Below are 12,904 nucleotides of genomic sequence, written 5' to 3'. Positions count from 1 at the left end.
CCAGAGTATAACGTGTACAAAGCTGTGTATGCTCTGGCGTATGCACTTGACGACGCGCTGCGGTGTGAGCCAGGGAGGGGGCCGTTCAGTGCACACAGCTGTGCAGAGAATCAGAGGCTGCAGCCATGGCAGGTGATTATCTCCCCTCTACTCGTGTTATAAATACATCTGCTTCATTCTCACAAAAATCCTGTAGAAATCTGTGATTCGTGGTCTTTGTCCTTCACTCTCCTCATGAAAACATTGTTCTCTCTATTGTATTCATTGTAGGTCAATTCATGTGAATTCCACTCAGTAGAAGTCAGTATTATCAATCAACAGGTTATCTTTGAATGTATTTCTCTTTCCAGCTTGTTTACTCCTTGGAAAAAGTCAATTTCACCACACCGTTCGGTGATCAAGTATCATTTGATGAAAATGGGGACGTCCTACCCATCTATGACATCATGAACTGGCTGTGGCTCCCTGATGGAAGAACTATGGTTCAGAATGTGGGTGAGGTCAAAGGGTCACCGTTCAGAGGTGAAGAACTCACGTTATATGAAGACAAGATCTTCTGGAACTTTGAATCTAATAAGGTTATTCTTGTGTCCTGTAAATAAATTCTCCTGTTATCTGTTAAAAGAAACGCATGAAAATCAGATGTTGATTTTTCCTCCTGCAGCCCCCACACTCAGTGTGCAGTGAAAGCTGTCCTCCTGGAACCCGCATGTCCAGGAAGAAAGGACAACCTGTCTGCTGCTTTGACTGTCTTCCTTGTTCTGAGGGGGAAATCAGCAACACAACAGGTTGGTGTTTGATTTCAAACACTATTTTGGGCACATTAATCTCAAAGCTGTGTCCATGTTTTGCTTCAGACTCCATGGAGTGCACCAGTTGTCCTGAGGACTTCTGGTCCAGCCCCCAGCGGGACCACTGCGTTCCCAAGAAAGCTGAGTTCCTCTCCTACCATGAACCTCTGGGTATCTGTCTGACAGCCGCCTCCTTGTTGGGAACAGTGATCAGCGCGGTTGTGTTGGGCATCTTCATCCATCATCGCAGTACACCTGTAGTACGGGCCAACAATTCCGAGCTCAGCTTCCTGCTCCTGGTGTCCCTTAAGCTGTGTTTCCTCTGTTCTCTGCTGTTCATTGGTCGTCCCAGGCTGTGGACGTGTCAGCTGAGACATGCAGCATTCGGGATCAGCTTTGTGCTCTGTGTCTCGTGCATCCTGGTGAAAACCATGGTGGTCCTGGCTGTCTTCAGGGCCTCCAAGCCAGGAGGTGGCGCCATTCTGAAGTGGTTTGGTGCCGTGCAGCAGAGAGGAACAGTTCTAGTTCTTACGTGTGTTCAGGCAGCAATTTGTGTTGCCTGGATTGCTTCAGCCACACCAGAACCTCAGAAAAACACTCAGTATCACAATGACAGGATTGTGTATGAGTGTGCCATGGGGTCAACAATTGGTTTCTCAGCCTTGCTGGGTTACATTGGTTTGCTCGCAATCCTCAGTTTCCTGTTAGCATTTCTAGCCAGAAACCTTCCCGACAACTTCAACGAAGCCAAACTCATTACTTTCAGCATGCTGATCTTCTCAGCTGTTTGGGTGGCCTTTGTCCCAGCTTACATCAACTCACCGGGCAAATATGCAGATGCAGTCGAGGTCTTTGCTATCTTAGCTTCCAGCTTTGGGCTTTTAGTTGCACTGTTTGGGCCCAAGTGTTATATTATCCTGTTCAAACCCAATAAAAACACAAAGAAAGCGATCATCTCTCGAGATGCCACAAAAATATAAAACAAAGGTACTAAACATAGAGACATGTCAGTGATCAGTAGATTTACTTTGTACTGTTTCTGTCTTTTAAAATATTATATTGGGGAAGAGTAAAGGACAAAATAAAGTGGGGGATGTTTCATGGTTCATGGTGTCTGTAATACGACGTTAGGAACAAAACAATACGCATACAAAACAATATCAATTTTTATTAAATATTTTGAATAATCTAATAAAATTCAGAGAGGAAGTACAAAAAATAAAACATTAAAGCAACTTCAATAGGAAAGTACTGCCCTGCCCCTGCTAATGCCTTCGCCCTGATGGGTGGTCCACAGGAAGTAACGAAAGCACGCGAGCAAGCAAGTCAATAAAAAAGAAGCCAAACCAGCAGCACGAGAACAGCAGCAAAGTCATGTGGACGGCGTCACAAGTCAGCCTGTGCTCATTTCTCTGTTTACTTTCTCTTGATTCCCACTTTTATTTCCTGGAGTGCTCCCCTCTTCACTCCTGTCGGATGCAGGAACAGTTTAATCTTAGCGGCATGCACAGGGCCGGGGACGTGGTTCTGGGCGGGCTTTTCGAAATCCACTTCTTCTCCGTCTTTCCTGATCTGTCTTTCAGCTCAAAGCCGCAGCAACCCACCTGCCACGGGTGAGTCCCACCAGGAATTACTCTCTAGGTCTCCTAACATGTGGGTTTATTGATTTTGAGTCTTATTTGTTTCAGAATTGTGAAAGCTGATGCAGATGTGCGATCTTTCATTTCAAGCTGTTTTGTCATTCCAGTTTTGATGTTTTAGGCTTCAGACAGGCTCAGACCATGGCCTTCGCCATCGATGAGGTCAACAGAAACCCCCACCTGCTGCCTAACGTGACCCTGGGCTACAGCATATACGACAACTGCGTCAAACTAGCCATCGGATTTCGTGCGGCGTTGTCCTTGATCAGTGGGGAAGAGGAGAGGTTTGAATTAACAGACACTTGTAAAGGGAGCCCGCCTGTCATCGGAATCGTGGGTGATTCCTCCTCCACCCGTTCCATTGCCATCTCCACAGTCTTAGGTTTGTACAGAGTGCCCATGGTAAGTTTTCTCGGTCCAAACTTCAGCTTTTGAAATGATGTAATTTTGTTATAGGGTGGCAAAATAAAGCGTAACACAATGGTTTTGAATGTTTATAGGTGAGCTATTTCGCCACGTGTTCCTGCTTGAGCGACCGGCAGATGTTTCCATCTTTCTTTAGGACAATTCCAAGTGATGCTTTTCAGGTGCCGACTGCTCAACAAAAGTGTTTCTTTCCCCTCAAAAATGTACCTGTTGGTCACAATCAGCATTTAATTGGTGCATTGCATGCCTTAAAAAGGCAAAAAAGCAATTAAATCATTTAATGCAGAACATAAACTATTGTGCTAAATTCCCTCAGGTGAGTGCTATGATCCAGATCCTGAAACACTTCAGCTGGACGTGGGCGGGTCTGTTGGTCAGCGACGATGATTATGGGCTTCACGCCGCCCGGTCCTTTCAGTCAGACCTGGCTGCGTCAGGCGGAGGTTGCCTGGCCTATGTGGAGGTGCTGCCCTGGGGCGAGGACCGGCCAGAGTTGAGGAGGATTGTGGGTGTAATGAAGGCATCCACAGCTCTCGTGGTCATTGTCTTCGCGCACGAGACTCACATGATTAACCTCATGGAAGAGGTCAGAAGTGACGAGAAAAACTGTTCACTGATAGGGATGCTCATTTATCAGTAATTGCAGATGTAAGATGGCAGGAATTGATGGTTTCTGATCCGCAGGTGAGGAGGCAGAATGTTACTGGCCTGCAGTGGATCGCCAGCGAGGCTTGGACGGCAGCGTCTGTGCTCCAGACCCCCGAGCTCATGCCGTTCCTGGCGGGCACGCTGGGCATCGCCATCCGCCGAGGTGAAATTTCAGGGCTCAGGGAATTCCTCCAGGGGATCCACCCTGAGGAACGCTCCAACGACCATTATGGAAATAGCATGGTGGGAGCTAACGGTGCTACTCCGATCAGATACCTGAAGGAGCAATAATGGTTCTGAAACGTTGCCCTATTTGAATGTGTAACAGGTAAAGCAGTTTTGGGAGCACACGTTTCAGTGCAAATTCGCACCACCTCCAGCAGGTCAGGTAGACACTGGAGGGCGTCCGTGCACAGGACGGGAACATCTGGAGGATGCAGAGACTGAGTTCATGGATCTGTCGAACCTCAGACCAGAGTATAACGTGTACAAAGCCGTGTACGCTCTGGCGTACGCTATCAATGACATGTTGAAGTGCGAGCCAGGGAGGGGGCCGTTTGGAGGAAGCGCTGTGGCAGTTTGAAGCAGCTGGAGCCGTGGCAGGTGTGACGACTGCGCCACATTCTCAAATCTAAGAATTTAAAAACTGATAAAAAATAATAATCAATCTGTCTTTTATTAAATTTCCAGATTGTTTACTACTTGGAAAAAGTCAATTTCACAACACCGTTTGGCGATCAAGTATCATTTGATGAAAACGGCGACGCCTTACCCATCTATGACATCATGAACTGGCTGTGGCTCCCTGATGGAAGAGCGAAAGTCCAGAACATAGGCGAGGTCAAGAGGTCACCGTCCAGAGATGAAGAACTCACGATCCATGAAGACAAGATCTTCTGGAACTTTGAATCCAAAAAGGTGAAATATTGAATGATTTTTTTACATGATGTAACTTACTTTAATAACATTCAAGTTTGTTTTTTTTCCTCCTGCAGCCCCCACACTCAGTGTGCAGTGAAAGCTGTCCTCCTGGAACCCGCATGTCCAGGAAGAAAGGACAACCTGTCTGCTGCTTTGACTGTCTTCCTTGTTCTGAGGGGAAAATCAGCAACACAACAGGTTGGTGTATGATTAAAAACACTATTTTGGGCACATTAATCTCAAAGCTGCGTCCATGTTTTGCTTCAGACTCCATGGAGTGCACCAGTTGTCCTGAGGACTTCTGGTCCAGCCCCCAGCGGGACCACTGCGTTCCCAAGAAAACTGAGTTCCTCTCCTACCATGAACCTCTGGGTATCTGTCTGACAGCCGCCTCCTTGTTGGGAACAGTGATCAGCGCGGTTGTGTTGGGCATCTTCATCCATCATCGCAGTACACCTGTAGTACGGGCCAACAATTCAGAGCTCAGTTATCAGATCTTGGTGTCCCTTAAGCTGTGTTTCCTCTGTTCTCTGCTGTTCATCGGTCGTCCCAGGCTGTGGACGTGCCAGCTGAGACACGCAGCTTTCGGGATCAGCTTTGTGCTCTGTGTCTCATGCATCCTGGTGAAAACCATGGTGGTCCTGGCTGTCTTCAGGGCCTCCAAGCCAGGAGGGGGCGCCACTCTGAAGTGGTTTGGTGTTGTGCAGCAGAGAATGACAGTGATCATTCTTACTTCTATTCAGGCAGCAATCTGCTTATCATGGATTATTTTAGCCTCCCCGTTTCCTCACAAGAACACTCAATACAGCAATGAAAGGATCATTTATGAGTGTGCCGTCGGCTCCACAGTAGGCTTTGTTCTGCTACTGAGCTATATCGGTTTATTGGCTACTCTCAGTTTTCTGATTGCATTCTATTCAAGGAAGCTTCCAGATAGTTTCAATGAGGCCAAGCTCATCACTTTCAGCATGCTGATCTTTTGTGCCGTGTGGGTGGCCTTTGTCCCAGCTTATATTAGCTCACCAGGAAAATATGCAGATACCGTCGAGGTCTTTGCCATCCTGGCCTCCAGTTTTGGCCTCTTGGCTTCACTTTTTGGACCCAAATGTTACATAGTGTTGCTGAGACCAGAGAAGAACACAAAGAATGCCATCATGGGTCGAGTCAAGTAAAACCATATATAAAGAATTCAGCCGATTTAATGTTCCTAAATTAATACATTCATCATAATTTTAATTTGGATCATGTTTTTTTGCAATTTTATTTTATAAATGGGATTATTCAGGATCATTAATTGTGGTTTCTTGCTCCATCAGGTCCTTTTAATTGGAGAGCCAAATTTAAGTTTGTGCTATGCAGACGTTGCGGTGAGCAGGAAAAACCCTCATTGTCAAAACCAGATAGGAGTGTGTGAAGTTCTGCTTCCATCTAGTGGAAGGTTGAGGTAACACCAAATAAGACACACTGGCTTCAAAATGAATCAATAATAAAGGCTGATAATTTGTCATTGTCAATACATCTCGATGGAAATACAGTGTATGTCTATATGTTTGTGCATTTATATCTATATAATCTTATATTGCTGCATGACTGAGCACAATAAACAATATAAAAGATTATAATCATTGGAGTTCTGCCACTGAACTTAGCGGTACCCTGAATGTCCAAGCATTTTATCACTTTTGCTAAAACCATGGCTTCAGACGGAAGTGAAAGCAACATGTCAGTGTTGGCAACAGCTGTTTTACTTGCGTGTTGTTGCCGTCACAGATATGGAAACCTGTAAACCAGAATGTTGTGGTCTAATCTTACTCACTACTTATTGCCTCTGTTAGACATTTTAGTCTCGCGTGTGCCGTTATATATTCTGACCACAAGATGGCGGTGTTCCCCTAAAACGGTGTAAAAAGATCTAACCTCGAATACTGTTAAAAAGACCGCTGAGAAATAAGATGGAACAACGTCCCTCTTCTGATTAAAGTGTAATAAACAGCTCTGAATGCCGACTTCTTTCTTTACAAGAAGGTCTTGTGGGTTTTGCTTTCCAAATACACTTAGTCATCTACTCCAGCAGCACGGCGGCTGTAAATGTCACCCTGCTTCATGACAGAAGCTCATACAATATTAAAGAGACCACTGAAGTTAGGGGATGAAGGGAGGAAAACAAATTGTTTCCTCGGGGGAGCGGGGGGGAACAAGAAAACACAGGCTGTTGGTGGTAAAATCACTTCTTGATTATTTAATGAAGAACAAACTAATGATATATCAACGTATAACACTGGCCAACACTATATTCTATGGATCAGGTTAGGTAACCTAACACAGCCTAACAAACAAAATAAGCCACAAGAACACTCAACACACTGAAAATGCCGCCACACCAATGGGAAAACCAACAACAATTAGTAAGGCCAGTTGTCTTCTCCACCGAAAAGAGCAACCAACAGCCACAGTCCACAATCCACAAAACCAGCCTCACACTTTCACCACTGTGGTCCACCACCGCTCACTCCCCCCACCGCTGGGTGGGAAGGAGGGTTTGTGAACAGATCTGATGGCATGATAAGGAATCCATAATGAATAAATAATCAAACTGCATTAGAATATACACACAACAGACACATGATATAGTATACTTTTTATTAACCCTGTGCTTTAAATGTCCCATAATGCATTACCTTTTTCTAAATAGCCAATGAAAGCAAATAAGAATCAGAATGTTTTTACTTGTTTTACAATTTCTTTCAGCGTTTTATTGATGCAGATGCATAAATAACACATATTTCTAAAAAAGGAATATAAATCTCATATTTTGTTTGCTATCGCATCATCAGGTGTTTCTTTGTGTTTTTCTCGGGTCGCAACAGGATGATGAAACACTTTGGAGCAAAGATACAGAAGAGCAGGCCATAACTGGAAGCCAGGATGGCAAAGATTTCCACGGCAACTGAGTATTTTCCGGGAGAGCTGACGTAAGCGGGGACGAAGGCCACCCAGACGGCGCAGAAGATCAGCATGCTGAAGGTGATCAGCTTGGCCTCGTTGAAGTTGTCGGGGAGTTTCCGAGCCAGGAACGCCAACAGGAGGCAGGTGCAGGCCAGCAGACCGATGTAGCCCAGGACCAGAGAGAAGCCCACCACGGAGGCCATGGCGCACTCCAGGGTGACCTGTAAGCCCGGCACATCCAAGTCAGCTTGGGGCACTGGGGGGCTCAGTGACAGCCAAACAATACAGATGATAACCTTGATGAAAGAAAGCATTGTGCAACATCAGCTCAACACTGTGAAAACAAACACTCATATAACATCACATAAATCATACTGACATAAAAAAACAATGTTTTCTCTTAATCCATCTGCAACTCTTGCCTGTACACAAGTAAAGATGCAAACGCTTCCTCTCTGTTGGGACGGGCCGAACCACTTCATTAGGGCCCCTGCGCCCGGCCGGGCCGAGCGGAAGGCTGCCAGAACCACTATAGTCTTGACTTGGAGGCAGGAAACACAAAGCACGAAGCTGATCCCAAAAGCCGCCTGCTGGAACCGACAGGACCAGACGGACGGACGACCGATGAACACCAGCGAGCACAGGAAACACAGCTTGAGTGACAGCAGCAGCAGGAAGCTCAATTCAGAGTTGTTGGCTCGAACCTTCCAATTAAAATTGGGATGAATTGATTAAACAGATTCAGTGGATTTCTTTCCAGGACGTGACTCTGAGTTCTCACCATGGGCGTGTGACGATAGTGAAGGAACACCACAAACAACGGCTGTTGTCACCACAGCGCCGGACACGGCCACGGCGGTCAGAGCAACGCCCAAGGTTTCATTAAAGGACAGAAAATCCAGCTGTCGAGGAACACAAGCAGTCCGTCCATCGTTGGACCAGAACTCAGGAGGGCAACGGTCACACTGAAGAGAACCTAAACAGTGACAGTCAGACGTTCAAACCCCCAAAGTTCAGAACAGAAAGAAGCTGCTGTAATATTTCCCTCACCGCTTGTGTTGCTAATCTCGCCGTCAGCACAGGGGATACAGTCGAAGCAGCAGAGGGGTTCTCCCTTCCTGTTGGCCTTTCTGCTGCCGGGGGGGCAGCTCTCACTGCACACTGACACAGGCACCTAGACATGCACACCCCCAGCATATTAAATACATTTCCATATATCCAGATTTTTGTGATTGAGATGCTTCCTCTGAATCACCTGATGATTATTTTGGCGCTCCACTCAATTTCTGACTCATTGAGCTGCAGGTCAAATCCAGCCACGCCACCGATCAGGACGAGCTGGAGGGTCCCGTCTGTGTCTCTCTGCCAGTTAATGAGGTCGTACATTGCCGGAATATCTGCACCTCGGAAGTACAAGTGTTTGCCCTGCGGCGTGGTGAAATTCACTCTGCTCAAGTGTTGCAGCAGCTGTAAACACGACGGTGTTGCAACTTATTATTATTTTGTGATTTTACTGCATTTATTTGATCTGTGTATTATTTTCTTTACCTCTGTTGTTTTAATGCCCTTCGGGAGGTGCAGTGAGAAGTTCCAGAAGGGCTGTTATGAATGGGGCAAGAGAGAAGGCTGTGAAGGGCGTTGGCCGCAGCATATACAGCCAGGTAGACGTTATACGTCACCCTCAGCTGTGAGGTATCGGTGAAGGGATGCTGCACTCCCTCCAGAGACTCTGCACCACTGCAGGGAGGCAGCGAAGCGTTCAAATCACCAGAGGTCTCTGAAGAAGAAGGTGATGGGCTGCAGCCAAATTCCTCCTCCCAGAATTCTTGTAAAAACTTGTCGCTGGGCCGAAGAGACGGGTTCAGGCCTCTGAGGAAACGGTCAAATCCGGGGATGTGTTGGCTTGCGATGGCCACGCCGACGACTCCACTCGCCACTGTAGAAGTGTCAGGATCTTTGAGAAGAACCTCACTGGTGCTCCAGGCCTCGCTGGCCAGAAACTGTCTGTCGGTCACCTGCAGCGGAGGCAGCGTTCAAAGATCAGAACTCCTCTGACTGATTAGACACTCAGATCCCTGCACAGAACTTCTCACGTTTATTTTCTGCAGCTGATGGAAGAGATGCCCTACGTCAGTGTACCAGCTAAAAACCAGAATCACCCTCGCAGTCGAGGCCTGAATTGTGCGCGCCGCACGCACGGCGTCTGCCACGATCGTCTCCCTCTGGAGAGTCTCGACAAACGCCAGACACACACCTTTCCCCTGAGTCTGCTCTTGAAACACCTGACGTACACAGATAAACACACCGCAGCTGTGCATGTAGGATTATCCACAGGAGAATGTCTTGCATGCTTAGCCAGAATATTTCACCTTAACTGCCACATGACCGTAATCATTGTTTGCCACCACTGCCCCGATCCACGTCCAGTTGAAGCGTAACACAAGCTGGGCGAGAGCCTGAGCTTGGTAAATATCACTGGCCATGGTCCTGAAGAAGGTGGGATATCGGTGCCTGTCACTCAGGCAAGGGCAGCTAGCTGTGTAGCTTATCTGGAAGAACAACCACAAAGATCCTTAAAGCTTGTGCAGTCTCTACATAGGCATATTTTTAAAAGCTTTATTATTATTATTATATATTATAAATAGAATCCAATTACATCATCCGCAGGCTCATGTGTGCTTTAAAAACATGTCATATGATTTATATAAACTGAAAGGACGGAAAACTCACTAAAGGTACAGATAGTGGACTCAGGGTTCCCAGGAGTATTTTTGCTGCATTGGAAGAAGCGCCACCAATAATCAAAGGAACGGAGGCAGCACCTAATTGGTTTAAAAATGGCAATTTTAAATCAAGTTTGAGTTCATCAGGTATTGCAAGGCTTAGTCAGTACCTTTTTTTTCACTCGTCTCTGCAGAGTAGTCCGCTGGGGTTGCCAAATCACAGCTGGCACTGTCTCCCCCGACAGTGCCAGCGCCGCCTGAGTGGTCCAGGGGTGGAGGGCGCAGCTATCGCGAATGTGGTACCCGAGCTTCACGCCTGGCAGCAGCGCTGCGCTGTGATTGATCTCCTCCACTGCAAACACCATGGCGTAAATGTACTGCAAAGGGAGGTTTTCCAGCCTGAAGCCAAGAATGAGGAGAATCCAAGTGTAAACATTGGATTTGGAGGGGGAAAAGGTCAAAACAGTTCACACAAATGGCGTGAAAGATTGCAGCTGTACCCGGTGCAAGCTTTGTAATGCGATTGCTGAGTGAAGTTGTTGGCTGTGTCTGGAGGCGTGTAATGAAGGTTAAAGAGCCCACCGACAACCACGTCCCCATCCTGGAAGAGGCCCTGTTCAGTCGGTGTGGACCACTGAGAACAAGTCAGAGCCTGAACTACCTGTAAGACCCCCCCGAGTCCCAGCTCCCTGCCACCGAAGCCCACAATCAAGGTGAAGATCCGTGATAACTGAGACATGGATGATGCTGTTCTGCCCACCTCGCGCCGACGGAATGACCAGACAACAGCCTGGAAATGGAAAGTTACATTTGCTCAAACAAACCAATACAGCAGATCACGACAGAGGCAAAGTATGGAGCGCAGGCATGTCCTGACGGCGCTGCAACGCATCACTCCTTACACATGACACGGAGCGAACATATGACTGCCCAGCAGGCTGCGCTGATATTTATAACTGCTGTAAAGCCCAGGGAGGGGTGGCAGTAAACAGAACTGCACAGCATCAAATTACCGCTCTCAAAGGCAAAAGAAAAACAATAATGAAATGACTGAGTGATTTGTGTGCATGTGTTCATGTGTGTGCATGTGTGAGAGAGAGGAGAGAGAGAGGAGAGAGGAAAGAGGGACTGGAGCGTTCACCTGGAGGGCAGTGACCAGGCGTATCCCAGCAGGCCTGTCAGGCTCCGGCCCCTCCAGGCCCCCCTCAGCACATTGTTGTTTCATCATGGGATCATTATGAAGATGCCTCATTAAATTTTTTTTCAAACCACATTGTAAATTCACACTGACCTAATGTGATACAGTTTTTTATGATCATGGTGGAAGATCAAAGTTTAATAATAAATAAACCAGCTAAACTGGGCTAAGAAGGAACATCAGACATCAACAATCAGACTTCATCTTCTGAGCCGTCAGCTGCTTTACAGCTGGATCGTAATAATCAACATGATGCCAGATTTCAGTGTAATGGGGACCAGTTACAGACCAGTCAGGGTGCCCATGTTGACCCCTGTCCCCCTCTGTAAGCACCAACAATGTGCAGATGAGCCTCAGAACTGGACCACTGAGTCTTGGAGGAAGGTGCTGTGGTATTGTTTTACATCACACAAAGGGCTGAGTGTGTGTGTGTGTGTGTGTGTGTGTGTGTGTGTGTTGTGTGTGTGTGTGTGTGTGGTGTTTGTGTGTGTGTGCGTGCATGGGTGAACACACAGCACCAGGATGCATTATGGGAAGAATGCAAACCAGGAGAGGTAGTGGGCATATTTGGGTGATCTGATGGGGTTCCTGCCCTCATGGTGCTGTTAGTCTGACATCTACCCAGACACACAGTAGTTGCAATATTCCCTGATGGCCGTGGCCTCTTTGGCTCAGGAGTCAATTGAAGAGCACGAGTTCATCCTTCAAATTTTTCAGCTCTTCCTCACAACTTACTGGACTTAAAGGTTTTGCCCACATCTTGGGGCCTGAAACCAGAGCACACCTTCAGGGGTCTAGTGGAGTCCATGTCTCCATGGGTCAGGCCTGTTTTGGCAGCAGAGGTGGGACTGGCACAGTTTTTGGCAGGTGGTTATATTGTTGTTCCTGATCAGCGTGATCTCATCACTCCTCAGAGGACTGTGACCGATATGAGAAGAACCCAGGTCAGAGGTTGAAAACCAGATTAAATCTCTTGGTAATTAAACAGATAGATGCAGCTGCTGGTGGTTCCCACAGCCTTTGAATTTCACAAAATCAAGAAGAACCTTGAACCTGGTCATCAGTCTCTTCCATGGAACCATTTTCCAAATATACCCCAGGTTGGAGTCACCCTTTCTATAGTTTCCTTTTTGATTATAGAGCTGCTCACACTGGTCTCCAGTAATGGTACTGAGGGTTGGGACTACTGGGAGACAATCAGTGATGCCCTGTTCACTCTCATCAGGTCATATTCTTACCTCACTCATCGTTCTAACCGAGAACGTCCCAGGAGACGTTGGGGTTACTGGTCTCGCAAGTTCTCACCAGAGTTATCAATTCTCGGGAGGCAAACAAGCAGCCGCAGCTTCAAAAACAAGTCCAATATTTACAGACTAATGACAGAATTATGAGTATTCCATCAACATGACGTCACTTCCAAAATGACAGTGACATTATCACAAAGTAGAGCATCAAAGATCAAAGATGAATCATTTTTATTGAAGCGTGTCTAACCATCAAATGATAAAAGTAGAGAAAATATTAGAACTGGAGTCTGAAGGGAAAATTGATAATCAAGATAAGATAATCTAGGATTTCTTAACATGGTGCTCTTGTGGAAAGCAGAACAGC

At 46.7% G+C, this 12,904-nt stretch overlaps 2 protein-coding genes and 1 pseudogene across 2 annotated transcripts in view; 2 read left to right on the top strand and 1 right to left on the bottom strand.

Annotated features, from left to right (window-relative positions):
* LOC130535323 (extracellular calcium-sensing receptor-like) overlaps positions 1-1,877 on the top strand; it is a 6,196-nt gene extending 4,319 nt beyond the window's left edge. The window contains exons 3-6 of the mRNA XM_057050316.1: positions 1-132; positions 351-578; positions 665-788; positions 858-1,877. Of these exons, the coding sequence (XP_056906296.1) occupies positions 1-132; positions 351-578; positions 665-788; positions 858-1,771 (1,398 nt within the window). The 3' untranslated portion in view covers positions 1,772-1,877. The remainder of the gene's footprint in view (positions 133-350; positions 579-664; positions 789-857) is intronic.
* An 11-nt stretch (positions 1,878-1,888) lies between these two features.
* On the top strand, positions 1,889-6,418 carry LOC130535279 (extracellular calcium-sensing receptor-like). Its single transcript, XM_057050245.1, is given in 10 exon segments — positions 1,889-2,404; positions 2,539-2,833; positions 2,932-3,018; positions 3,174-3,443; positions 3,542-3,748; positions 3,834-4,068; positions 4,071-4,108; positions 4,196-4,423; positions 4,501-4,624; positions 4,694-6,418. Coding segments are annotated over 10 exon segments (2,628 nt in total). The 5' UTR covers positions 1,889-2,165; the 3' UTR covers positions 5,599-6,418.
* A 634-nt stretch (positions 6,419-7,052) lies between these two features.
* On the bottom strand, positions 7,053-10,859 carry LOC130535278 (extracellular calcium-sensing receptor-like; annotated as a pseudogene).
* Positions 10,860-12,904: the final 2,045 nt, after the last annotated feature.

Source organism: Takifugu flavidus, chromosome 12, assembly GCF_003711565.1.
Source record: "Takifugu flavidus isolate HTHZ2018 chromosome 12, ASM371156v2, whole genome shotgun sequence".
NCBI lineage: Eukaryota > Metazoa > Chordata > Actinopteri > Tetraodontiformes > Tetraodontidae > Takifugu > Takifugu flavidus.
The sequence above is the reverse complement of the archived record's forward strand: the minus strand, read 5'-3'. Positions and strand labels throughout refer to the sequence as shown.